Below are 27,450 nucleotides of genomic sequence, written 5' to 3' on the forward strand. Positions count from 1 at the left end.
GATTCACTTCTGCCACCACGATGCCCTTTTCCTTTTGCTCGTCCATTCCACACTTATGGGGAAAAAGGAAAGAATTACAAAGTGGGGAGGCAGGCTTCACAAAGAGCAGGGGTGTACACTTTCAGAACCTTGATCTACAAATTGGAGTGCTCAAGGACATTTCCATCAATTCATAGCATGCGTTGATGGCATTCATTCATTTATGCAGTGACACAGGGAGTGGTATACACCAGGGTATCAAAATGTCACCTAAAGCAGCATTAATGAGAAGGATGCATCCTGCTGTACAGTGTCATTTCCAATGCCACTCTAGCAGCTAGCTACTTTATGCAAGACACACTGTCTTCTATAATTGCTTATGTCACACAGTGACTGGAATGCCTTCAGTTTGTTCTGTCTCTGAATTGCCCCCACCTCCATATTTAGCCCCTTCTGCCATGGTCCCAATCTCCATCCAAAGACATCTTAACCTTATCATCTTGTTTACTTATACTGGAAACCCATCACCAATTCCAACAATCTGCTCCCAGCTACAACACACATATCAAAATAGACTGGTGCTGTTGTTGTCCGTGAGAATCTAGACACAGTTTGCACGCAGAATGCTTTTGGACTTACATTCCTTCTTCACCCATTTTACTCTGAAGATCACATCTTATCATAGCTTTTCTCCATAAAGACTCATCCATGGCTTCTGTCATTTCCATTTCTCTGATTATTCTTCTCATCTCTGTTCACCTGGCTACCTCCCTTCCAGAATCACAAAATCAAGTGATCGCCATGTCGAAACAGCCATTACAGAGTATAGTTGCCTTCCTATAAGTTGCCCTCTGCAAGGTCCACTTCTCTTCAAAAGACTTCCCAGACTATCTTAGGGGCATCACACAGCCTCTGCTTCAATATTCCCATCTCACTTGTCATTGTCAGCCCCTCATCTCTGTCCCAGGCAAGTCTTCCTAATGTATATTATACAAAGCTCTGGGCTTTTCTGTGTCCTACTTGGCTGCTAGCACACCGTTGGCACTAAATAAATATCAAGCCACAGTAATAGTGCTCAAAGTCAAAAAACTCCTACAGCATCAATTATTTCAGAGTGATAAGAATTTTCTACTGTTAAACAGTATCCCCTCAGGACCTGTTTTGATATACCAGTGTAGGAATAAGTTTATCTAAGGCAAGGACAGGGAATCGGTGGTCCTCCAGATGTTGATGAACTCCAGCTACCATTATTCCCAGCCGACATAGTCAATGGTCAGAGATTATGGGAGCTGCAACCATTCCTATCCCTGCTTTAAGTGTTCTTAAACAAGACAACCAACCACAGACGTCAAAGTTCTCCCCGCATCCTGGCCTGCCCCCTACAGAACTTTGTCTTTTAAAATAAACTTTCGGGGACCAAATCCCCACAAGTTTTTATTACTGTATATTATGTGGTATAAAATACACATGGAGAAAATGGTTGTGACTTACCGGGCCAAAAGCATTGCTGTCAAAGCTGTGTCCACGATGATCACCCTCTACCCACATGTGGCCATGGGGAACCTTTACGTATTTCTTTTTGTAGCCTATGGTTCTAAAGAGAAATGCAATCGCACAGTTAGTGGTATTAAAAAAAAAAATTTCAGCCCCCAAAGTAAACAACCAATACTGATCGCTTTTCACAATAAAACAAAAGAGAAATTAAAGCATACAGATTAGTTCTGGCCCCACCCCAGGCTGGTTCATATATTCCTGGTAACTTTTGGAACTGCTTACAGTGCAATTGTGTGCATGCTTAGAAGTAAAGTCCTACTGAGAAGTAAAACCCTACTGTGTTTGGTGGGATTCCCTTACTAAAAAGTGTATTTAGGGTTAAAGTCCGAAATGTGGGGTCTAGGAGTGCAATTCCTTTTTCATTGCTGAATATTTGCTCCAGATAGAGCTGAACTAAGATTTCTCAGAGGAAACTTCTGAGATTTTTCTTTCGCCTCTCACCTTCGATTTCCCACTTCCCAATTTTATCCAAATATAACACCCTGCCCCAGCAGCTACAGTATGTGCCCCATTATGCATTATGGAGGATTATGAAGAATGCAAAATGGCAGATAGACTGGCAAGACATTTGCTGCTGCCTCCCTTCGTGTTACAAACAAAAAACTGAAAGCGACGAAGGAAGGAGTTCTTCTCCCATGGGTAATAATGAGCCTCATCCCTGAGAAACTGTTGAAACAATTTATCCCCTCCCTGGAGAAATTCGGTGAAATAGTCCCTACAATGTCTTTGTTCACAGAGAGAGCAGAACATTTCCAGAGTCCATTTGCAGACTGCAGGAAGCAGCCTTGAGCTCTGTGCCACTATTCTATTTCTGTTTAGACTTCTGGGTTTCAGTAGTAACCTCAAAGGCAAAGCGAGATACGCCTGGGGAAAACTTGTTAGGAGAGAGCAAGTTACACAAGTAGTTCAAGAGGTGACGTTCTGCTGTGAGCTTGTTCTGAACCAAAGCCCTCACATGATATCAGGAAGCATTCTAGCGCTGCAGGGACTGACGTTCCAATGAGACAAATTCAAAACCATGATAATCACCCGAGACCCATAAATTTTGTTCCTGGAATGATGTTATTTTTATCATTATTCTCCATTACACACCCTGTAGCATACTGCAGATGGGGGTGGGGAGGGCGGGGACTACATTAACCCCAATTCCCTGGGGGTTAGACAAATGCAGCTGCTCTGAGCACCCGATGTCATAGGCAGGGAAATTTCCACTACACACAAACAGTGTTACCCTGTATGGATAATGGCACACAGAACTTTGGATCATGTCCATATATCGCATTAACTGGTGGTTTAAATCAGTACTCGAAACTCCCATTGTTCTAGGCGCATTTTGCGACAGGGAATTTCAATAGCATGATCAGCTTCTGAGCTCTGGATGCAGGAATGCATCTAAAATTTCAGATTAAAACTGCAGCGTGGAAAGAAAGGAGGACCTTTTTCTGCCTCCCCACTTCCAGCTACTCTCTGAGACCCTCTTAAGGATAGTAGGGGGTGGGCAGGGAAAGGACTAGATCATGGGTAGGCAAACTAAGGCCCGGGGGCTGGATCCGGCCCAATTGCCTTCTAAATCTGGCCTGCAGACTGTCCAGGAATCAGCATGTTTTTACATGAGTAGAATGTGTGCTTTTATTTAAAATGCATCTCTGGGTTATTTGTGGAGCATAGGAATTCATTCATTTTTTTCCTTCAAAATAAAGTCCGGCCCCCCACAAAGTCTGAGGGACAGTGGACTGAAAAGGTTTGCTGACCCCAGGACTAGATCATGTGAAAAATGAACATAATATTTTAGCTGCAGTTCATTCATTTTCACACTTGGCAAATCCACACCGTGATCAATTCCCGCCCAGAAACCAATGTCCCCACTGCAGAAGGACATGTGGGTCCAGAATTGGCCTTCACAGTCACTTACAGACTCATTGTTAAAACCATGTCTATGGAAGACAATCTTACTCGGCTGGTGATCACCAAAGAAGAAGAAGAAGTTTCATTTTCAGTTTTGTATTCTTGTTATAAAAAATGTGTGCCTGGACATTCTAATGTTGCACCCATAACCTAGGTTTAAGGCGCCATTTAAGCCCTAGCTTTCATATCTCAGTTTCTAACACTGGTTTTAATGCTTAAGTGAAACAGAAGGTCACAATTTATGATGAACACAAAAGGCTTTCTAAAACTTTAAAAATGTCAATAAAGCAGGTGTGGTTTTTTAAAAATAAAAATAATATAAACTGTTAAGCTAAAAACGGATTAAAGCACATATCAGCTTCTATTTATTATTATTGTCTCCAACCTTCCCATTTTCAATTCCCCTCCGATACTGCCCACCCTCATGCAGTTACAAGGTTTGAAAAGAGAATGATAAAGAGCCTACTGGCACAGATATTATGAAAGGTGGGGCGATATTTGGGACTTCACAGCTAGGGAGAGAAGGCACAAAGCTCCCTTTCCCATGTGCTGTGACCCCAATATTAATTTAAGAAAGAGACACAATGCACTATGTGTAACATGAAGGTTGACCCTTAGACTTATTATAGGTCACTTCCATAGTTCAAAACAGCCCCAGTTAACTCACAGGAACAGCTCCATGGAACAGACACACCATAGAATTTCATGCTAGCTAGAAGGAGGTTCATACAAAATTAACACGTAGGTACTCCATTGCTCAATAGAAACATGCAGATTAAATACTCCAAAAAGACAAGCCTTCTTCTCTCCTTATAAGCACTCCACACACTCTAATTTCATGAATGCCAAATTTATGCTTGAATGTAAACCCATGTACTCCTAAATATTAATACATCTTTACTGGAAAAAAATACTGCATAAGGAACAACCATATCTTGGCTTAATATGCCAAGATATGACTGAGCCTTTCTGTTCTCCCTTCATGGTTGTTGTTGTTTGGTTGTTAAGTCGTGTTCGACTCTTCATGACCCCATGGACCAGAGCATGCCAGGCACTCCTGTCTTCCACTGCTTCCCGCAGTTTGGTCAAACTCATGTTGGTAGCTTCAAGAACACTGTCCAACCATCTCGTCCTCTGTCGTCCCCTTCTCCTTGTGCCCTCAATCTTTCCCAACATCAGGGTCTTTTCCAGGGAGTCTTCTCTTCTCATGAGGTGGCCAAAGTATTCACGATCTGCCCTTCCAGTGAGCACTCAGGGCTGATTTCCTTCAGAATGGATAGGTTTGATCTTCTTGCAGTCCATGGGACTCTCAAGAGTCTCCTCCAGCACCCTTCATGGTACACCCAAATAAAATGTGGAAGTATTCAATTAGCCATAGTCCTTATTTCATCCAAATCAGGAAACCATGGTTACCAGCTTCAGAACAAGATTGGCTCTTAAACCAACATGGCTTGATCTTAAACCAGCCTGGCTTTATTCCAGGTTTGGACAAAATAGGAAACAAGAAGCTTTGCTTCCTGGTTTGCAGGAAGCTTTGCTTTGCATTCAGGTGTGCCAAGAAGGGTGCGGGGAAGTGGCTGCCTGAACGGGCAACAAGGGTCATTTCATACATCATCTTATTCAGTTGAGTTTTGCTCAAACAGTGCCAGCTCAAACCACGCCAAAACCACAAGCACACACAATGGAAACAAACATCAAAACAAAGTAGGGGATCACAAGCCAATGAATTGATGGAAGGTTCAGAACAATGGGAGGTTGAGAACAATAATAAAAGGTACCTTTTATCATATGTGGTGGACTTGTAAGATAAAACTAGCTTTCTGGGAGATGATATATAATGAAACGGGGAAAAAATGTTTAAAATAACTTTTGTTTAAAAACCAGAAGCTTTTTTATTAGGAATTACAGGAGGAGGAGAAAATACTTTTTATGTATGGAACAACAGCCGCACGGATGTTATTGGCCCATAGTTGGAAAGATGACAAAGTCCGTACCAGAGAAGAATGGCAAACCAAGTTGATGGACTATGCCAAGATGGCAAAGCTGACTGGAAAATTCAGAAACCAAGAGGATAAAATTGGGAACGAAGAAAATTTCTAAGTTATCTAGGAGACCACTGTAAGCAGACGGAAACAAGAGCAGCATTTTGACTCACTTGTAGTGGATGATATGGTTTGATATAAAAACTGGAGTACATATTAATATGCAGTTGTAGACATTTAAGCACTGCCAGGGTTAGCGAAAATCAGTGTGTTACTGGGTGGGTGGTGGGGTAGATACTAGAATACAGCTTGTGGAATTTGTGAAGAGCCAGTGCTATTTTTCTAGAAAAAGAGGCGCCAGAACTCACTGTGAACGCCTCCCTTGTTCTCTTATAATGGCAATGGTGCCCACCTGAGAGGTGCAGGTACTGAGTTCTGGTGAGTTCCAGCTGAAAAAAGGCCCTTTGAAGAGCCACATATCAGTGAATGCTGAAACAATTTGGTGGCAGACCAGTAAGACCATCAGGCATTAGAGGCCAAGATGTCAGAATCACGACCTGCTATCACTGCTTTCATTTTTAATGACACACAGAACTATATTAAGCCTCAGCTATCAAAGAAATTGTGTAAGTTCGGAATTCTACCAGTGATACATTCCTATTTATAAATGTGACACACTGCTAAAGTCCCCTGAAGCTATACAGGTTGTAGTTATCAAAACATAATAGACACAATAACATATGTTTTTTTATTATTATTCTGTTAAGAATTCTCAGAGGAAACTGGGTGATGGTGGGGAGTTGAATGCCTTCAAGCCGTTGTCCTTTTCTTTTTCAATATCAGTTTTAAAAAATGCTATGCGAGACCATTTTTTTGTCATGAAATATTCAGTCTCAGAGCAAAGAAGCTTCCCTTGTTTCCAGTCTGTCACATTAGGCATTGTACGAGTTATAAAATGGTCATTAGCATGATCAAAGCAAATATATTACTCAAAGCCTTTAACTAGGATTTTCTTGTTCTGTGCAGTCACTCCAGTATTTAAAGCTAGGTCTTTTCCTCTGTCACTGTTCTCACATACATTCTAATCTATGAGAGAAGGTGGGGATTCATTGATCCGGAGACTTTACATTTATTCTCCACAAAGTGCAAATTAATCTGTAATTCACAGGGACTTGAAAGGAAGTGCACAAACAATGTCTCCTTACGTGTTTTACATTCAGTAACAGAAGTTGGATCTGCAGCACAATGTTGCAGTGCAGAGCACTCCCGTTCAATGTCCAAGCCAACCAGCCATGCCATCTTCCAAATTATTCTCTTCCCTTTTGTCTGTTGTGACTGTTATTCCAGTAACTGTCATTTTTAACTGCTTTCTGTTTTTCTCTGTGTGTTTGTGAGGGATAATGGCTGCTGAGAGAGGTTTCTCTGGATACTGCTAAGGACAGTGTTGTGTCAGTGTGATCTGTGTGAAGTGAAACAGACAGAGGAAGATCCCTAAAGGTTAAGAGGAAGAAACCTGTGTAGGAGCTCTCTGTAAGGAACAAAGTGAATAAGCATGAGATTGTAAATATATTCTTCTCAGGTGTGTATATATCTATATCTATATCTATATCTATATCTATATCTATATCTATATCTATATCTATATCTATATCTATATCTATATCTATATCTATATCTATAGATATATAGATATATAGATATATAGATATGAATGAATGAAAGTAAAGTTCTTTCGAATACAGTGGTACCTTCATGGTCAAACAGCTTGGCTCCTGAACAAATTGGCTCCCGAACGCCACAAACTCAGAAATGAGTGTTCCAGTTTGCAAACGTTTTTCGGAAGCCCAATGTCCGACGTGGCTTCCGCGACTTCCAACTGAGCACAGGAAGCTCCTGCAGCCAATCAGAAACTGCGCCTTGGTTTTCTCACGGTTTCAGGAGTCGAACAGACTCCTGGAATGGATTAAATTTGAAAACCAAGGTACTACTGTATAGACAGTCTGGACATTGTATATCATCTCTCTCTCTCTCTCTCTCTCTCTCTCTCTCTCTCTCCTCTCCTCTCCTCTCCACACACACACACACACACACACACACCCTACCCTTTATCTCACCCAGTCAGCAAACATTCCACAGACACTGAGCATGCTTCATACTCATTTAGTTGTTTTTGGATTTCCACACACTACCAGAAGTAGACTTTGTTCCTACTTCTGCAAACATTGGGCCTCCACCAAGCATGTTGATACAGTGGTACCTCAGGTTACATACGCTTCAGGTTACAGACGCTTCAGGTTACAGACTCTGATAACCCAGAAATATTACCTCAGGTTAAGAACTTTGCTTCAGGATGAGAACAGAAATCGTGCTCTGGCGGCGCGGCAGCAGCAGGAGGCCCCATTAGCTAAAGTGCTGCTTCAGGTTAAGAACAGTTTCAGGTTAAGAACGGACCTCCGGAACAAATTAAGTACTTAACCCGAGGTACCACTGTATCTCCCTTTTCTTTTTCAGTAAGCCTGTTTTGGCTACATTGCCATAGTTTACTATTAACATATTTTTAGATTCATTTACCAATCTACAGAATGCTTTATGAAATGGAAGGTTGTGTGGAACATGAGCCCTCTTTTTTCCACAGGACATTTAATATACCACATGCTAATCCACATTCCTATGCACACATCTCACTATTTGGGTAAACAGGAGGCACTGTCACAGTTGAAGAACATGCCAAAGCAGCCAAGGAGGGCATGGAACATGGCTGGTGAGAAGTGTGGCCTCAGCAGAGTTCAAAGACCCAGAGAATGAGACAGAAAAACAGAAACCTCTTTTGCAGAGGAAGAAATATTTCAAAAAACTGAACAACCACCAGAAAGAGACTTGGACACTGGGGTGATCAAAGCTTTGGGGGTTATGAGGCCAAAATTGCCTGAAGGAGCGCTGTCAGTTGAAAGGCCATGGCAAGCGTTCACAGAACTATGACTCACAAGTCTTTTTGTTTTCTCATGGCACACCTGATAAATCATTACAGTAGAAATGCAGAACCTGGGACTTGAATAAGTTTACCTGTTGCATTATCCTTAAGCACGTTGCATTGTACAGGGATTATTTATTGTATTGAATTAGCTTGCTTTCAGACATCTGCCAGAAACTTCAAACATTCAATTTGCTCTAATATGTGCCAAAAGAAGAAGAAAAAGAAAGAGGTCCTACAGAACTTCTTAAAAGCATGAATGCATTCTAAAATCTCCATTCTGTAGATTAGCTTAACACTGTTGTTCAGATCATTACATCTGGTATAAGAAATTCTGTCTGCATCACATTTCATTGAGGGTGAGGAGGATGACATTGGTTGCTTTAGATTTAAATTGATTAATTGTTTTGACTTATTTTACATCTTTAGAATTTAAATGTTGTATTTTATTGATCGGTTGTAATCCACCTAAAAGCTGGGCTAAAAATCCAAATATCTGTATATGTGTATGTGCATATACAGGTGATATAAAATGCCATTACTTTTTGTAGTTGTGAGATGGTTAGGGTTGTCATATTTTGAAGAGCAAAAAAGATTTGCATTTGCCGACTTCTGCTTTTAACTATACTTTTAACTAATATGCGGGACGCGGGTGGCGCTGTGGGTTAAACCACAGAGACTAGGGCGACGGGGTGAGCTCCCATTGCTCGGTCCCAGCTGCTGCCAACCTAGCAGTTCGAAAGAATGTCAAAGTGCAAGTAGATAAATAGGTACTGCTCTGGCGGGAAGGTAAACGGCATTTCCATGTGCTGCTCTGGTTCTCCAGAAGCACATGACCCAGAAGCTGTATGCTGGCCGACTGGTTCGCCAGAAGCAGCTTAGTCGGCCAGTAAAGCGAGATGAGCACTGAGACCCCAGAGTTGTCCGCGACTGGACCTAATGGTCAGGGGTCCGTTTACCTTTACCTATTTCACCTCAACACTCGGAGAAGCGCTGAATGAAGCCACCTGCAGCTGCCGCCACCATCTCAATTACTGCCAAATGCCTCTGGATCATGCACTGAGGGGCGATAAAGATGGTGGGTGCTGCTTGCACCCACTTCCATTGGACACTGGAGTGAACACCCCTGCCAGTTGGAATTGCCCTGGTAAGATTATGAAGGGTCAGGCTGCAAGCAGGGATGGGCGGTATTGCTTAGAAGGCTACAGCAGAAAAGGCTACAGCAACCACCTCTACCTTAACTTCTCAGAGAAAGCCCACTAGGGTTGCACTGCGCAGAACACATATTTAACATATTCCTTCTATATCTGTATTTAAAATTAATGAGAAATATTTTACACATTTCTTTAAGTTGTATTGTGTGTAGCAATGGCTATCTTACTGTTCTTTTTATCTGGCTGATATTTTAATACACCAACAATTCACCAATAAGAATGGCTTAACAGAAAATAAATAAATCATTGAAATGGCTGCAGTGCTTTCGATGAGTTGTGTGTGCCACACTGTGCTTTCCTGCTTCTTTTATGAAATTATTAGCCCATCAGGGAGTCCATGAAGTACAATGATATCTGAAAGTTTCATCTGACCTGTGCATGTGCACCAAGAGTATTTTCTTATTTAAAAAAAGACAAATTCAATACAAATCCTATTTAGCAAGGAGATCCAAAATTCAAAATAAAATTAAAAGTTTATTTTATCGTGCACTTAGTTACATTAATAGCAAGCTACAGTTGTAAACTCATGTTACAGCAAATTGGATCATCCATTATTTAATTTTGTTGTGTATGTGTTTTTATAAAAAAAAACAGAGTAAATTTTGTATTGGATTACTTTCCAAGAAAATCAATAAATCACTTGTGCATGCAAACTGAGCTGCAGACTTAAGAAAGCTGCATTTACTTAATGATTGCCGCTTGCCTTTAATTATTGTTGTGAAGAATGCTTCTGGTTTTACTTGAAAGAGCAAAATGAAGATGAAAGTGTCCTCTGTGCGCCACTCATTTGTGTATTAACAGCAGCATGGCATCTCCCACAATAAATATCAATCAACTGCTTGTTCCTTTGGGGCATTCATATATATGGCTCCATCAACTAGGGCTTCAGGACAGTTTACAAATTTAAAGGGATAAAATACAGCTGAAAGTCAGCAATTCAGAAATACAAAGAAAACAAGGGATCTCTGCTCCCTTTCAAAAGTGACAGCAAGTTGGATCCTCCTAATAGAGGGTCCATGGTGTGCTCAGCCCTGGAACTCTTCCCCAACTGGCTTGTGGGTGGGGCTTGCCCCACTCCAAGCCGGTGGTGCCACAGTTATGCCACTGGCCTTTAGCCAATCGGCAATGTGGCAAGGTTGGGGGTTGGGGGTATTTATTTGGCCGCGCAGCGTAGGGACCTCCTTTTGCTTCGTGCTGCCAAACACCCGCCTACCCACCCATTAATTAGGTCGTGTTTGGCCTTGCTTTGGACTTCAGTTGGTCGCCTGTTTTGGAATGGGGGCGGGGTAGGAATTTTTTCCAATGTGGCAGATTGGCTGTGGCCACTTGATTTTTGCCTACCTCTTAGCAATCGTCACAACTTTGTAAAGTTTGGCAGTTAGGCATTGGTTTAGGGGAATGTGGGGCGGGGAGGTATGGCCATCACCTGCCCCTCCAATTAATAGGGTTTTCCGTTAAAGGAATCTGGGGGTCTGGATCTCGTCCGAAGCCCGGAGCGGGGCTAGAGCCATGCTAGGACCCCCCAAAAACCCCAGGGGTAAGGTGAGCACCAGTCAATATACATGGAGCTCCCCCTGCTGGTTGTTTACCCTTCCAGGTTTCCTGCAGGGTGGGGCAGGAGCCAGTTATGGTTTTGATACCAATGCCTAAGTCAATACCAGTCACATTTGTGTATTTTAATAAAGTTGTGGCCAAAATTTGCCCATTTACATTTAAACTAAATTCTGTCTCCACTGTGTCTTTATTTCCATGAGGGATGGGTTTTGGGGCTCAGAGCACAAAGCTGACTAACCAAGATTTGACATTAAAAGAAGCCCTAGGTCTTCTTGAGAAAGGAAAACAGTGACCTGGTTTGCATATCATGGTAAGCCAAATTGTGGCTTACCGGACTAGTAAATTTGCTGCCTCCCAGCTTTACTTGTTCCTGGTCCTTTTAGCTTGGTGTGGTGCAGCAGCTAAGCCAACATTTGAACCCGTCTGAACCTGAGCATGTGCTTAAACAATTCCAGGTTGGTTTGGCGGCTGGACTGCGCTGAACTAAAAGAATCAAGAAGGATCAAAGCTGGCGGAAGCTCCTTCCTAAGAGCCTGCACATTATTTGTTGCTAAGACATGGTTTGGTTTGGCATTGCAACATGATATCACTTCTTGAAGAGATCAAAAATAAAAGTAGAAGGATTCAAGGACATTCTCATTAACAGAACAGATAAATTAAGTCTAAAATCTCTCTCCAATTCTCTTCCTTTCCCCCCACTGCAGTTTCAAGCTTACACGTTTGCTTAGGTTTTGAGAGAAAAAGTCATCTTTAAAGTTTATAAAATATTTATTAGCAAGCGTTTGGAATAAAGAAACCTGGGTAAAATAATACAAATTGGGTTAAAATTGTCAATCCACACACACAAAATGTGTGGTTCCTGGAGGTCTATCACCAATTTTCAAACTCACAAAGTACTATACAGAAGTTTCTAGAAATCATGTTCAGACCTATTCATCACTTAGGGTGATTTGAAAAGAAGAAGAATTTATGCCTTTTAAAATGGCATGAATCATGGATTAACAATGAAATAAAAACTATCACTCATTTTTCTTTTCATACAATCACAGAAAGCAGAACCACAAAGTTATGCAAAATAATCATCAGCCAGAAAAGGTTCAATATCAAAGCATTTTTCCTGCAGAGAACTTTTTCTGCTCTTCATAAGTAGGAGTAGCATTAGACACTTTGGATATCATATCCCTCTATTCAGAGTAAAGTTCAATTCCATTTGTAGTGTCAGTGTCATAGAAACAATGATCTGGGGGGGGGGGATGAAAGCCATTGATGCTACAAAAGGGTAAATTAAGAATCAAAATAATGCTCTCTGGTGAAATAAAATGCAGTTAGGAGGGAAACCTTGAACTTAGCAGTAGTATTTGCACCATTCTCCGTATTAGGATGAGGCTTGTTATGTTGCCTTCTCTAAATAAATAATGCTTTTCCTAAAGTTGCAAGAAAAACATTAAAATATTATCCTACTTAATGTGGCTTACTCTTAAGATAAAAATTATGAACAGGATTGCAGCTTAAAGGGGGGGGGACACAAAAAGATAAATGCAGATGATTTAGAAGAATAGCAGGACACTTTTAAAATATAAATTTATTTTTCATTATTTTTCCAAATTATTACAAAACAAACCGAATTACTTTAATTTAATACAATTTCTTAAAATCAGGTTTCCCACTCCTGTTGCAAACATATGTCATTTCCTCCCGTAGCTGCATCATTTCTTATCTAGTGTCCAGTTGTCATCCTTTACTTGCCGTTAAACCATTCTTCCAGATGACTGTTTTTTCCTCCTTACAAACAGTGCCTCTTTTACATCTTATAAATATAAAATTTAGTTCATGTGTGTAGTCCTTCATATACATTTTTGTTCCAGAGCTGGTGCGCTTAGAGAGTTCATTACTATCTTCCATCATTCACTTGTTTGCAGTGTTTATCTGGATGGTCCAAGATCACATTCCATTCCTTCCACTGTTTACAGCAGGCACCCCCAAACTCGGCCCTCCAGATGTTTTGGGGCTACAATTCCCATCATCCCTGACCACTGGTCCTGTTAGCTAGGGGTGATGGGAGTTGTAGTCCCAAAACATCTGGAGGGCTGAGTTTGGGGATCCCTGGTTTACAGACTAGCATACAATCTGCAGCCATAAATAACTCACAGGGTGCACTTCCAGGCTTCCATCATTAAAATCCCCTCCGCAGTTCTTTCTTAGCAGACAGTTGAGAACAAGATCTTTTCTCAAATTCAGCCTATTTTCTGCATCTGTTCAGCTGCAGCTCATTCTTTCCCCACGCTCACTGCATTCCTCTGACAACACCCCAGTCTAGAAATGGTCATGGATAAAATTCATTCAGCCTTGATCGAGAGGGGGCATAGCAAAACCTTATTAAATTTCTTATTGAGCATAGATCAAAAGCCTTTAATCTCTTTTCAAAATGTCACACAGAGTAACAAATCAACAGCCACACACATCTCTTTCATTGTGCAGGGGAGGACAACAGAAAGAAAACCACAAGGAAGCACAAAGCTCCTTGTCACCCTCCTTCCTTTCCCGGCTGTTGTAAGAATTCTCAAGCTTAAAAACAACAACACATTCAAATATCTTCAGAAAGCCAAGCCCGGTACTTTCGGCAGCTGATTGGTTGCAGCCCATTAGCATATGTTGGTCCAGGAGTGCCTCTTGATTAAAGGCAACTGTCCAGATTAAGAAGGAACCACCCACAAATCATGTCGGTAATGTAGGCTCGTCCATGGCAAGGGCACACTCCTGGGTTGCTTCTGCTCTGCCTTTCAAGTCGGCAGACGTGGGGTTGCGCAGCCTTGTGTGATGCAGTGAACTCCCCAGACCACACTGAGGAGTATCACAATGATTTATGCCTCATAAATCCTCCCTTTCCCCTGCCTGAATTTCCTTGCAGCCCACAGAAGAACAGCCACCATTGACTTGTGATGTAGCTGGAAATCTAGCAGGACAGTCTTGAGACACTAATGTGTTAGTGCGAGTTAACCAGTAGGGGCACCAATTTACATCAGGGCGGAGAAGATTCGCAGCATGGTTAAAAGGACTACCCTTGATAGGTTCAATATTAAATTGGAAAATAAACATGTTTTTTAAAAGCATGTGTTGTGGATGTTTTTGTGCCTAATAATAATAATAAGAGAGAGAAAATACTTCCCAGGAGTGACACATGGTCCAAAACACGGTGTGGTCAGAAACTGTGCCCCATCCCACCATTGTGCCCCATTAACATGGCAAGATTGCTTTGAAGAACAGCCTCAAAAAATCATCCAGCATTGTCAAAACTGTTGCTCTCAGCACAAGCAAGTAGCCACCTAGTTTTTTGCCCTAATGAAAGAACTCAAATTAACACCAGATATTTTCAACACATGTGTTTATTCAGGGCTGAGTCAGTGTGTTCCACCACCCAAAAAACTCATGTGGTGAAGCCATTGATGGGGAGTAACATCTGAATGCCTTTGCGTATCAAGGCCCTGAGAGGCCAAAAGGCCCCGCAGGCTGGGAAGATGATCTGGCCTGGGATAGGCTGGTTTACCAGGTAGGCCCAGGGCCCACCCACAAAACCACCTGCCAGATAAGGGGGTGAACGGACTTCTCCCTTGAAACAGTTTAGTAGCTCGTATATAACATTGACATGCTGGAACCAAGGTGGAACCAAGACAAGGCAGGATATATATTTCTTTAAAATAAAATGTATACAATTGTAATTTTAATGGGTTGATAAATACTTTTTAGATACATCATAATGCTAGGATGTTAGGATAAGCAGTCAAGCTAGTGTTCTTCAAATGAACATTATTCTGTTTTGCAAGTATGAAATGAGACAATATCTGCTTAGTTGCCCAAGAAAGTAGCTAATTAGGAAGCTAAACCTGAGCAGCTAATAGTTAGAATCTAAAGTCTAGCATGGTCTGCTTGAAAGGTCTTCGATTCTCAGCTGTTTTCTGTGTTTTGCTTTCATCTGTCAGTGGAAGGGCAGCTCTTGGGCAGTTAAATTTATCTGGCATTGTTAGGAAACAACACTGAGTGAAGCACTGGCCAGAACAAAGACTACATTGGTGTTCACGTGTAACATTCAGCAAGTACACAAAAAGTTGAGCTGTACATGTAATGTCCAATGGGTTTCCAGGCTGTGTACCTGTGTACACAATCAATGAGCTGTCCAAATCAATACATATGCGCACATGCATAAAGACAGTTTTTAACTGTGCTCAGAGTAACATGTGGAGAAGCCTAAAGTCGGAACAAACAACTTTTAAAAGTTGGAAGTAGGGATAACATGAGTGATCTATAATGGGAGTGTTGCTCAGTATGCATCACTACACAAAGGTAGGTGTAGAAGTAAGAAAATTTTACTTTTTGCACCAGGAAAAGTTCAAAACTCCAACATCTAGCCATTATTCTTCCATTCCAACCAATCAATTAGCAGGACCCACAAGCATTAGACTAATATGCATACTGACGCTATCTATTACTTATACTATCCAGATTGCTCTGTGATCATGGCTCAGGAAAAAAGCAAAAGAAGTTCAGACCATATTTTCAAATTGGGAAACATGGCTAGCACCCATGCACATGTAAATAGGCATTCACAGACCACAGAATCAATGGGGGAAATTAGATCTCAACAGTGAACTTGGAAGGGAAAGGGAATGAGCATCCATAAGAATGGCTCCCGATTTGCAAACCATGGTTTTCAGGGACCTAGCATTTCATCTGCACCAAACCATATCAGTATAGAACCAGCTTTTTTTTTTTTTTTAGTAAAGTCAACACAAACTTTCTGCTTAACTTTTTCAAGATGAATTACTAAAGATTGCCTCAAGACAGGTTGATCATCTGTAACCTTTGCTCACAAAAATGACTTATATTTAAAAAAGAATTTTGGGGGATCAATAGAGCTGCGTTACTCTGTCATTTTGAAGAGTGCTGAACATTTTGAGAAGCAATTTCCTTAAAGCAACTCATTGAAAAAAGACTACAATTCAAAGATGGATATCTATGCCCAGTTTAATGCTTTTATGTCTCAGATGATTTAAAAGTTAACAGATGCACTTATGCTTATCCTCTGCTAGGGGATAATTTCACTCTTGACATGTAGAAATTAGATCTGTCTGGTACTCGAACCATCTGTCCACAAAAGAAGAGAAAACTCCATTTTTAGGATCAGCTGTAAGCACCAACAAGAGTAACCGGGATCAGATATAATGAATGAGATATGATTAATCTTGACTTGACCTTGGGGGTGGGGGCAGCCAGGAAACCTCAGGTGTCCCAGTACCTTTAGATGCCATCTGGAAGACAAATGAATGTAAATGCTTCCATTTCTACACCTAGCACTTAATAGCAGAGAGTAAAATGTTCCACCACAAAACCTAAATCAGTGCAATATTAGAGGACTTTGTAAATACGCACAACTGAATACACAGATAGATCTGTTGACCTCAATTTGCTTATGAGTTGCATCTTCCAACACTTGTACCATTTCCTCCTTATTTTTCTCTGTTTCCCTCCATCACCTAACCAGACAACTTGATCCTGAACTCCAATTCTAACATTAATAAATTGTCTTTGGAGAGCTACAAATACAAATACTCCATACAAGGTTTTCCTAAACCCTATAATGAGATCAAAGCATGGCAGGAATGAAGACCCTGTGGCTCTCCAAATGCTGTTGGACTCCAACTCTCTCATCAACCCCAACCAGCATATCTAGTTTCTAGGGATTATGGGAGTTAAGTCCAGCATCATCTGGAGAGCATTGGGTTCTCCATTCATGCTCTGCAGAAAGAGGGTGGACTGTGCTTGGCAGGAGGGAGAAGGAGTAGGTACGCTCCTCTCACAATGAAAATATTGCAGGCAAGCCATTCACCACATCTATGGAGCAGCCAGTCAACAACTAACGAAGCAGCCCATGCCCTAGAAATACACGTCTTAGGGGCATGCTTAGGGGCAGTTTAAACTGATACATGGAAGGTTTGAAACAAAATATGTTTTGAACAGTTGATAAAATTATTTATTACAGAGTTGAAAGCTACCAGAAACACCTGCGAGCTTCTAAGATTTGACCACTATGAGACAAGATACCAGTTAACTGTCCTATTTACGTTATTATTAAGGCAACTTCATATTAACTATGTTTCTGGGAGTTAACACAAGCATTAGTACAGAGTTCTCAAAAGTCACCTTTTAACATAGAACATCTGCTTTGCTTACCTAGATGATGTTATCAAAGGGAAAATAAGGGGGGAACTAGAAAAGCCTCCCGGGCGTCTTTGATACACAGATGTTTTGATCACATCCAAGGGTTGTGTGTGTGTGTTTTGCCCAAATGCAGGGAACCTTTGCCCAGTACTATGCACCATTTAATCACCACAGACTGCCTGTATGAATTTGGATGCTGATCATCAAAGCAGCAGATTGTGTCTGATTGCATATTGGCAGAGGTACACCTTTGGTGATGAAGGCGTTCAAAACTGCAAAAACACTCTGGATTAGACAGATAGGAAAAACAAGAGATGAAGGGTAAACAGGAGACCAAGCAATTTCCTGCCTTAAAACAAATGTGACCACCTATTTAAGAATTTAATTTTCACAGAACTGAACACTCTGTTTCAACAACAGTGAGAGCTGCCGATACCAAAGCCCTTATTAATGTTATATCCCTACATTTCTCAAAAAAAACAAAACAACCCACAAAAAATGTTTTAGTAAGCCGGTTTACAAACTACGCAAAACAACAACACACTTTAACAGCAGATACTACTATGCTATAAGATCCATTGTCCTGTGATATCATATATGAGTTTGTACTACTGATGAAGCCTAGGACGGCGAAGCAAGGCTAATATTCTGGAAATCCTTGTCTTTGACTCCATGAAAGGATTCTGTGGAACTGCATCAACCTTTCGTGTGGATTGTTGGATTGTGGTCTCTATGAACAGACAGGTAGAATAGACACTTTCACATATATGGACCTTATGCATAAACTGATTAGAGAATGAACTGATCCACTGGGTCTTCTACTTTTTTCGTTGAACTTTATGAGCTACTTCTGTTGAAATTGACAATTCAATACAATGAATAGTATATATTATTTTTTCAAATGTACAGCCGGTTACGTCTTGTGTGTTTATTGAAGGTTTACAAACTACAGCAAGATGAATGGCCAAATTCAACAGTGCCGTGCACCATAGTGAAATACTGGAAAGCAATGGTTGAAGTGCAGCTTTACACCACAACTTCTGTTCCTATGACTTGATTAAGAGTCTAGACTCTATAAATGTTGCCACAATCACTCTGTACAACAGATACAACAACCTGCTACTCCCAACATTCTACTGTAACTGTCAGTGTAGTGTAGTGGTTAGAGTGTTGGACTAGGACCTGAGAGACAAGGGTTCGAACCTCCACTCAGCCATGAAGCTCACTCGGTGACTTGGGACCAATCACACTATCAGTATCACAGCCTAACCTACCTCCCAGGGCTGACATGACGGTAAAATGGGAGGGTGCAGAGGACAGCTAAATACACCACTTTGATCTCTTTGGGGGAAAGGTGGGGGACATCCATTTTCCTCTCATTCCTATGATGTCTCCCTTATTGTCCATTTTTAAATAAATCTCTTGGGTAAGGATTTCTCCTCTGTCACTTTGTAAAGCAAGTAAGGGGAACCTGTGGCTTTCTAAATGCTACTGGACTACAACTCCCATCATCTCTATCTCCCATTATACCTATGCTGGCTGGAGGTGATGAATGTTGGGAATCCAACAACATCTGGAGGCCGCAGGTTCCCAGTTCCTGTTGTATAGCACTGTGTGCATAGATGGCACAACCACCCACTCTATGTTTCTGACAGTACATCTTCTTTCAATTCCCCAGTGAAACTTTTCTTTTAAAAGGGACTCCTCACAAGGTACCGTTCAGCAACACTTCCAGGATTGTGTAGACATAGGGAACTTTCAGTACAAAGCTAGAGGAACATACACATGTCTTTCTGTTTTTGCTCTTGGACAATTCTGCCTACCAAAATTGGACACGTCTGCCCAGCTCTGTCTTGTTTGCTGAATAGAAGTGCCAAGACAGGAAGTCACTTCAGGTCTGGCTGAGTAAACCATTTTACAGCTGCAACAGCTCAAGTAGCTTTCGCACATTAGGCTATTCACCTATAATCTGAAACACAACCACTGCTGGAAACAATAGGGTGTATGTTCAAATAAATATCTATTATTTATTGAAGTTGCCAGCCACTTTATCTCGCCCAGGGCAACTTAAAGCAACTTATAATGGAATAATGTGTTGGGACACTTGAGAGATGCAGGTACAACGTCATAAATTCTCAGACTGATTCACTGAGGGTAGTATCTTTTATTTCAATAATGCTTCTGCTACTTTTTTGATGTCTTTAGGTGCTATTTAGTCTATATTTTCTGTAATATCAAACAGGATAACAAAATGAAGGCTATTTGGGACTGTGTCCTCAACATGTGTAACAAAACAGATCTTTAACCCCATCCCATGCTGATTTCAATAATACATTAATTAATTAATAATAATTTATTACTTTTATGACGCCCATCCAACTGGGCTATCCCAGCCATTCTGGGCAGCTTCCAACAAATTAATATACAATAAGACATCAAATGTTAAAACCTTCTCTATATGGGGCTGCTAAAAGTGTTCTAAAAGTCAAAGTTGTTTATTTCCTTGACATCTGGTGGAAGGGCATTCCAAAGGGTGAGCGCAACTACCAAGAAGGACCTTTCCAATAAGGGTCCTTTCCAAAATCTTCTTTATACGTGTTTTATATAATGACACCTTCTATTTATACCATGAACTCATCACCTATTTTCTGTAACTCTTGTTTTTGATCATAATAAAACCCTATCAGCAGTTACTCGCACAGACAAGCTCAGGTAAGCTTCTGCCAGAGCAGAGATTTCACTGACTGCCCCTATACTACCAGGGCTCTTAACAAATTGGGTCCAGGATATTATAATGACTGCCTGATCGCTGAGGCTGTTAGGGGAGTCACTGCGGCTCAGACACACAAATCACATCCACCAGGAGCTCTGCATTCAGCATTGTGGGACCAATTCTTTGGAATGTACTCATTCTTACAGTTGAGATCAGTCAGAAATAAATAATAAAATTAAATGCAGAGGGGGAGGGTCTTATCCCACCCCTCCAATCTTGGGTAAATTATTGTTGCTTTTAATTACTGCACATGAATGGGTGAGAAGGAAAAGAAAGAAAGGGACCAACAGAATTCATAAAGCACATTTTGCCCAAAGACTGGAATGAATTATTTTGTGAAACCCATTTGAAAGCTTTTCATGATTCTTATCTTCATGGCTTGGTCTGCCTTTCTGCAGACATATCTCAAGCCATGACCATATCCATGCACTGAATCCATCTAGAGCCTTCTTGTACTCTGCTCCCTTGAACTTGCCACATAGGGTCTTTGGTCAAACCGCTTTGGTTGTAATGCCTAGGATCATCGCCTGCTGTTTTCCTCCTCCACTTAGTCTCCATGACCTGTACCTGCATTTCAAAGTTTTTCCTTTTGAGGAGAGGAAGAACGCCAAAATAATATGCAATGTTGACATCATCCCCTGTATTTTCTGTAGCTCTTGGACAGGGCTAGATTAGTAAATAGGCACCCACACCTTTTAGGCGCCCCACAACAACGGATCAAATACTGATTTGATCTTGAACGAAAATTACAATCAATTTTCTTAGTTTTCTTAGTTCAATGTTATCCCGTAAGAGTGCACACACAAGGGGGTCCCCAAAATTTCGACTGTCTAGGGGCCTCCACAGGGTTGAATCCAGCACTGCTCTTGAAATACTTGTGTGTGCGCGTAAATATGGAACAGAACGACCCACCGCTACCATCACCCAGGAACTGCAACTGAACAAGATTTCCCAATGTATGTTTACAACCATGATTGTTACTGCTTTTGTCTATCTGGGTATTTCCTAGGTTGTCAAGTTTATGTCAGTAAGTGCTAAGTAAGCAATCAATCATTATAACAGCTTTGCTTACCCAGGGAGTCAATTAGTTCCTCCGATATCTTGAACTATCTTCAAGAGAGCTGCAGCCAGTCAGTATATAATAGACAATACTGAATGAGATGGACCATGAATAAAAAGGCCACCTCAGAGCATTATGTAAGCCTAGTTTACATAGGAAAGGAACTGGTATCCCACCAGCTCATTTTTTTTTAAATTTAGAATATATTTACCCCACTTTTACCACACCTGGGTTTTGTTCTGCTCCCTCCAGCAATGTCTGCACCTAGAATGGCCATGAGTTGGACATCATGCTCATTTTCTTGTTACAGTGCATTTATCTCACACCTTTCTTCAGTCATGGAACTCAAGGCAATGGACATGAGGTTCCCAAGCCATCTCTCATTCAGCCATTGACCAGATATGGCTCAGCTTTAGCAAAATGGATGCATACTGTGCTCTCAGGTTCAACATACACAGAACATGTGTGGGCCTAGCTGAGCAATCTGTGCAGTTGGTTATACACAAAGATGAAGACCTCAAAATATGACATGAGGGAGGTGGGTAATTGTGATCCCAACATATGTGTGTGAGACAGATCCGTATCTCAGTGTGCCGAGCTGTCCAGACCAGAAAACTACTTCATCCCTGAAAGCAGACTGGAAATCTAATATCAGCTTGGCAGTATTTCAATTTACTAGGATAATAATCAGCTAACAGCTGAATTAGAAGCCAAATAGAGCAATAAATGATAATTACAAGCATCTTATATGATAGCAGTTTTACTAATAGGAAACAGTATGTACAATTAGTCAAATTCATAATCTCAAAACCCCAGAGGTTGTATATGCCTTTTCCCATACTTGTGTTGAGACATATTGGGATGACAATAGTGTAATCAGAGTAAGCAGGTGTGCAAGGATCTCAGCCAAGTCCCCATTACAGCTCAAGTTGCTCATTTTTCTTTCTGCGCAAGCACAGAGACAAGCAAATCCATTTTCATTTTATTATTCCTTTTCCTGATTTCCTGTTTAATACAATGACAGTAAAAGCAAACTTTTTCAGGGTAAGGACCGCATTTCCCCCAGGGCAGTTTTCTGGGGGCCACATGCCCATGGCAGGCAGAGCAATAAATCAGAATGTTGTCTTTGTATAGGAGGCTAGTTCCTTCATGGACCCACTCATACCCATTTACCTTCCATGCAAACATGCAAGAAATATTGTAATCGGAGTCCAAAGACACATTCCAGCTGGGCAAAAACACTTGAGGGCGGTGCAAGGCAGGGCTGGTGAGGGCAGTGGCCTGGAGAGAGCGTCACCATCCCTCTACTAAGACTACATGAGCGGGAGAATCTATGAGTTAAAACTATTACTGTTTGGGCCCAAGAGTGAAAAGGTAGGCGGTGGTCAGTAAAAGGAAGGGAATGCCAACAATAATAGCTTTGCTCCCGATGGGGAAGAGGAAAGGATGCCATGAAATGTGTGTGAAAGAGAAAGAGGGTGTGTGTGGGGGGGTGATGTACCAGAAATGTTTATGGGCCCAGTCTCCATGCAGTCAGTGGAAAAGGCTGAATGGAGGTGGGCTCTCTTTCCATGACTGACAGCCTATTTGAATACCATTGCACCTATGAAGACATCATCTCCTTCTGAATGCATGGAGGGTTCAGTGAGCCCAGCCAGCAGGATGCTATCACTCCCTCTATCCCAAAAACAGAGGTGGGGGAGATCCAAAGTGTTAAAATAAAAAAAGACCAGATAACAGAGGAACAGACGGCAACGGGTATCTATCTAACATTATTAAATCAAACTAACAAAGGAAGCCCTTGGAAAACACAAAGTTGCTCCAGCGGTTTTGCTACAGAGAATTCTTCATCAAAGAAGCTTGGTACAAATTCATATCTCAGTGCAGGCACCATCAAACGTAGATATCTGAATCCTTTTAATTTTAACCACCCTTCCTTTGATAATTCCATTGTCTCAAATTAGGATGGCCTCAGGCTTAATAGCATTCATCCTTAATTCCTATCTACCATTGATTAAAGCTATATTTAAGAGAATTACTTGGCCTTCTATAAAATCATTACTTTTGTTTTTCTCGTAAAATATCGGTCGGATTATCATGTTCCAGAAATGTTAAAGACCTTTCTCTGAAAGCTGCTTCGTCAATAGCATGGATCGAATGGGATAAATCTATGTGCCAATATTTGCTTTATTTACTAATAGTGGCTAAATGATCCAAGGGCTGGAGAGGGAGGGGGGAAAGGTCAAGCTAGCAACCTCTTGGGAAGTTTCATTTGCAAAAGAAACCAACAATTTCTCAAATACTCTTTGAATTGTTCTTCAAGAAATGGAAGCTGGTGTTCTGCCAGCTGCATTCGTATCAGTGAAAAAGGAAGGGAATGAAGAATATGGAGGTCTAAGATGCCTTGCTCATAAGGAGGTGAACCAAGGTGAGAAATATGTCAACACATTCATGGGGGAATGTGAAGTGAGACAAATCATCTGATTTACTCCAGCAAATGATGGCGGCACAGCAGACAAACTTTTGAGAACCAATAAAGGAGGACCCGCCACAGTGTCACAAATGCACATTTGAATTGCGTGTTTTTCTTCCCACTGGTATTTATGATAATTTTAAATTTGCAATGTGATTACATGCACGGGGCCACAGGGCTAGTAGCTTATTAGATCTAGCAGTGTGGGGCTGACTGGTTGGGGCCAGAGCGTGGTTAAGCCCCTCTGCCGTGTACCAGGTTGCTCTTTAAAACTGCCTGTGGCACCCTGGTGGTTTGTATGTGCTCTGGGGCAGGTCGAGGCTGAAAGGAATAGGTCTTAGGGGTGTCTTAGGGGCAGGGCCGTGGCTCAGTTGGCAGGCGGAAAATCCCAGGAGCAATCCTGGCCCAACTGCACTGGCTGCCAATTAGTTTCTGGGCACAATTCAAAGTGCTGGTGTTGTAAAGCCTTACATGGCTCAGGACTGCAATACTGCAAGGACCTATACAAACCAACCCGGACTCTGGGATCATCATCTGAGGCCCTTCTTTGTTTGTCCCCTGCACAAGAGGTCCAGAGGGTGGCAACACAAGAGTGGGACTTTTCTGTGGTGGCTCCTCTGCCCAGAGAGGCTCACCTGGCAACATCATTACATGTCTTCAGGTAACAGACAAAAATGTTCCTCTTTACCCATGCCTTCAACCATGAAATAATCTATGGCCTGTTAAATGTGCGAGGGGGACTGTTATTATATATATTTTAATCAATATGCTGTGTGTTATGAGAGCCAGTGTAGGAGTTAAGAGCGATGGACTTGTAATCTGGTGAACTGGGTTCGATTCCCTGCTCTTCCACATGCAACTACTGGGTGACCTTGGGCCAGTCACACTTCTCTGAAGTCTCTCAGCCCCACTCACCTCACAGAGTGTTTGTTGTGGGGGAGGAAGGGAAAGGAGATTGTTAGCTGCTTTGAGACTCCTTAGGGTGGTGATAAAGTGGGATATCAAATCCAAACTCCTCTTCTTTGTTATTATGCTGCATAAATTATGTTCTTGCTGTTGTACACTGCTCTGGGATCTTTGGATAAAGGTAGGTATATAAATGGAATTGATGATGATGATGATGATAAATACTTCATTGTGTGAGGGGATGATCCCTGCTGCCTTGAAAGAGGCAGTAGCATGGTGGTTCCTACAGAAATCAGCCGTGGTCCTCTTAGATTGGAACAACTATCAACCAGTTGCAGATGGTGGAGAGGATTATAATGTGGCAGCTGCAAGCACCACTGGATGACAAATATTTAGATTCATTCCAATCTGGGTTCAGTCCTGGACATTGGGCTGAGCTGGCGTTGGTTGCCTCGATGGATGACCTTTGAAGAGAGTAGGACAAGTGGGGGGGGTGACCTTGCTCCTGCTTCTTGCTGCTTTTTTCATGTTTTAAATAGTGTGCAACTGTTTTATTTTCTTTGTAAACTGCTTTGAGACTATTATTTTTACAATCAAGTGGTGTATACATTTTATGAAATAAAGAAATAGGTAAATAATTCTAGGGTTACTGGACTGAAGGCTCTCTTCTGAGCAATGAACGAAGCTTGGTTTATGGTATGGGCAGCCCCCCCCCCTGGACAAAAGGGAAAGTCTCTTCACCATGGATTTTTTTTTTCTGGAATTTGGGTGGGAGGCATAAAATCAGCTTCAGATCTGTGATTCCTGATCCCATGTTCCTAGTTATATTTGACTGCCATTTTTCTTCAGAAACAAGTACAGAAAGCATTGTGAAGAGGATTCACATTTCCAGACTATTCAAACGTAGGACGCCCAGTTTTTTAAACCGTTCGTGATATTTCTCTCTCTCTCTCTCTCTCTCTCTCTCTCTCTCTCTCTCTCTTTATCCTCACACATCTTACATCTCCTGGTCCTCATTCCTTTGTACAATTTCTATTTTATTTTATTTTTGGTGTGGTTTTTCATTGTCTCCTCCTCGCACCATCTACTTTCTGCTACATCCACAGATCTATTTGATCTTCCAAGGGTGCTTCCGAGAGGTGATACCTTTTGTAGATAACTTTTTTTAAAAAACTTAGCCTTTTTATCATTGCCCTAGAAGTTTTAATGATCAAATGTATAGATAGGCATTGGATTTGCGCATATTTTGACCTCCCCACCCCCCTGTATATACCAATATCTGTGCAAGTTTTCCTAAATGACAATAATATTGTAGACTAAACTGAGCTCATGAAGCCTGGGGCAATTTAGCTGAAAGTCAGCACAGGTTATTTTATACTCATTAGAAGTCTAGGAGTTGTTGTTCAAAATAAGAATCACCCCAAGTCGGAGAGAAGACTTTCATTATATTACCTCCTCTATAGGTTATAATTTTCTGTTTATTTTTCTGTTCCACCCTGTAACTCTTTCCCCCTTACCTCAGCCTTAGGACAAGGATAGCCAAACTATTGTTGTCTATGCTCTGGAAACCTCTAGATTAGATTAAGGTAAAGGTAAAGGACCACTCATGTTACGAGCTCTTGTGTTTACATTATACAGTGGTACCTCGGATTAAGAACTTAATTCATTCTGGAGGTCCGTTCTTAACCTGAAACTGTTCTTAAACTGAGGTACCACTTTAGCTAATAGGGCCTCCCGCTGCCGCTGTGCCGCCGCCGTGCGATTTCTGTTCTCTTCCTGAAGCAAAGTTCTTAACCCAAGGTACTATTTCTGGGTTAGGGGAGTCTGTAACCTGAAGCATCTGTAACCTGAAGCACCTGTAACCCAAGGTACCACTGTAGAACATTTACTGCATACCAAGATGCATCAACATGTGGGAAGAATGATGGTCCACCGCCTTTTATGTCTTTGGTACAGGGCTGGCACACCAATGAGGCAAGGTGGGCGGCTGCCTTGGGTGGCAGGAATCACAGGGACTATATGGAACTTGCCGAACTGACTGGGAGACTCCGAGACCAGAGAGAAGAGACGGTGGAAGAAGATTGGAAGAAGTTTAAAGAATATTTGAAAAAAAATGTTAATATTTAAATCTTAGAATAGCTTTGGAAGTGTGGATATAGGCTGTAGGGTTAGAAGTAGAAGATAGCGTATTTTAAAGTGTGATTTTAAAAATGGTTAAAATTATGATATATGTAAACTGCTAAAGATGAGGTAAAATGAAAATCAGATGGGGGGACTTGGGGAAACTCACCTAACAATGTTTAGAAAAAATATAAGAATTTGTTTGTATTGTTTGTTTTTCTGTTTGTGTTGTTTATTTGTGTTATAAAATGAATAAAAAAAATTGGGAAAGAAAAAAAAAAGGAATCACAGGGCAGCAGATCCGGCCTCCAAGGAATGCATTGCCAGCTACTACTACTGCTACTGCTGTGACAACAACAGCTTCAGTATGCTCCTTGGAGACCACATCTGCCATCTCCTCCGCAGCTCCCCACCCAATTCACCTCTACAACAATCTCTCAGTGAATAGGGGGTGATACATATCTCCTCCCACTCTTGTTCCTGAGGCAGATCTTTATCCCACCCCCCTTTTTCTTGATCTTCATTCACCCCTTCTTGCCCTGCCAGTGGGGGGAAATCATTTTGTGCTTCGTCTCAGGTGCCCAAAAGTCTTGGGCCCGCCCTACTTGGGTATAAGCACCAGGAAGCTGCCCATAAGTCTGCCTTTGTTTGAAACAGTCCTCAGTGAGAAGGAAGAATGCCACAGACAAGCCCAAGGTTTTAATTTGCCATTTAAAGGAAAACAAGAGAACTGTAATTTTCAATA

General features: G+C 41.5%; 1 protein-coding gene and 1 long non-coding RNA gene across 3 annotated transcripts in view; one reads left to right on the plus strand and one right to left on the minus strand.

Annotated features, from left to right (window-relative positions):
- Positions 1-27,450, minus strand: part of IMMP2L (inner mitochondrial membrane peptidase subunit 2) — a 456,338-nt gene that overhangs the window by 94,716 nt on the left and 334,172 nt on the right. For both annotated transcript variants that reach the window (XM_083463861.1, XM_083463860.1), the window contains exon 5: positions 1,471-1,573. In XM_083463861.1, the coding sequence (XP_083319987.1) occupies positions 1,471-1,573 (103 nt within the window). The remainder of the gene's footprint in view (positions 1-1,470; positions 1,574-27,450) is intronic.
- LOC310687962 lies at positions 6,819-26,917 on the plus strand. The gene is made up of 2 exons (XR_014516686.1): positions 6,819-6,962; positions 26,541-26,917. It is a non-coding gene; the product is annotated as an uncharacterized lncRNA (long non-coding RNA).

Source organism: Podarcis liolepis (genome assembly GCF_965112155.1).
Source record: "Podarcis liolepis genome assembly, chromosome: 10".
In the NCBI taxonomy this organism is placed as follows: Eukaryota; Metazoa; Chordata; class Lepidosauria; order Squamata; family Lacertidae; genus Podarcis; species Podarcis liolepis.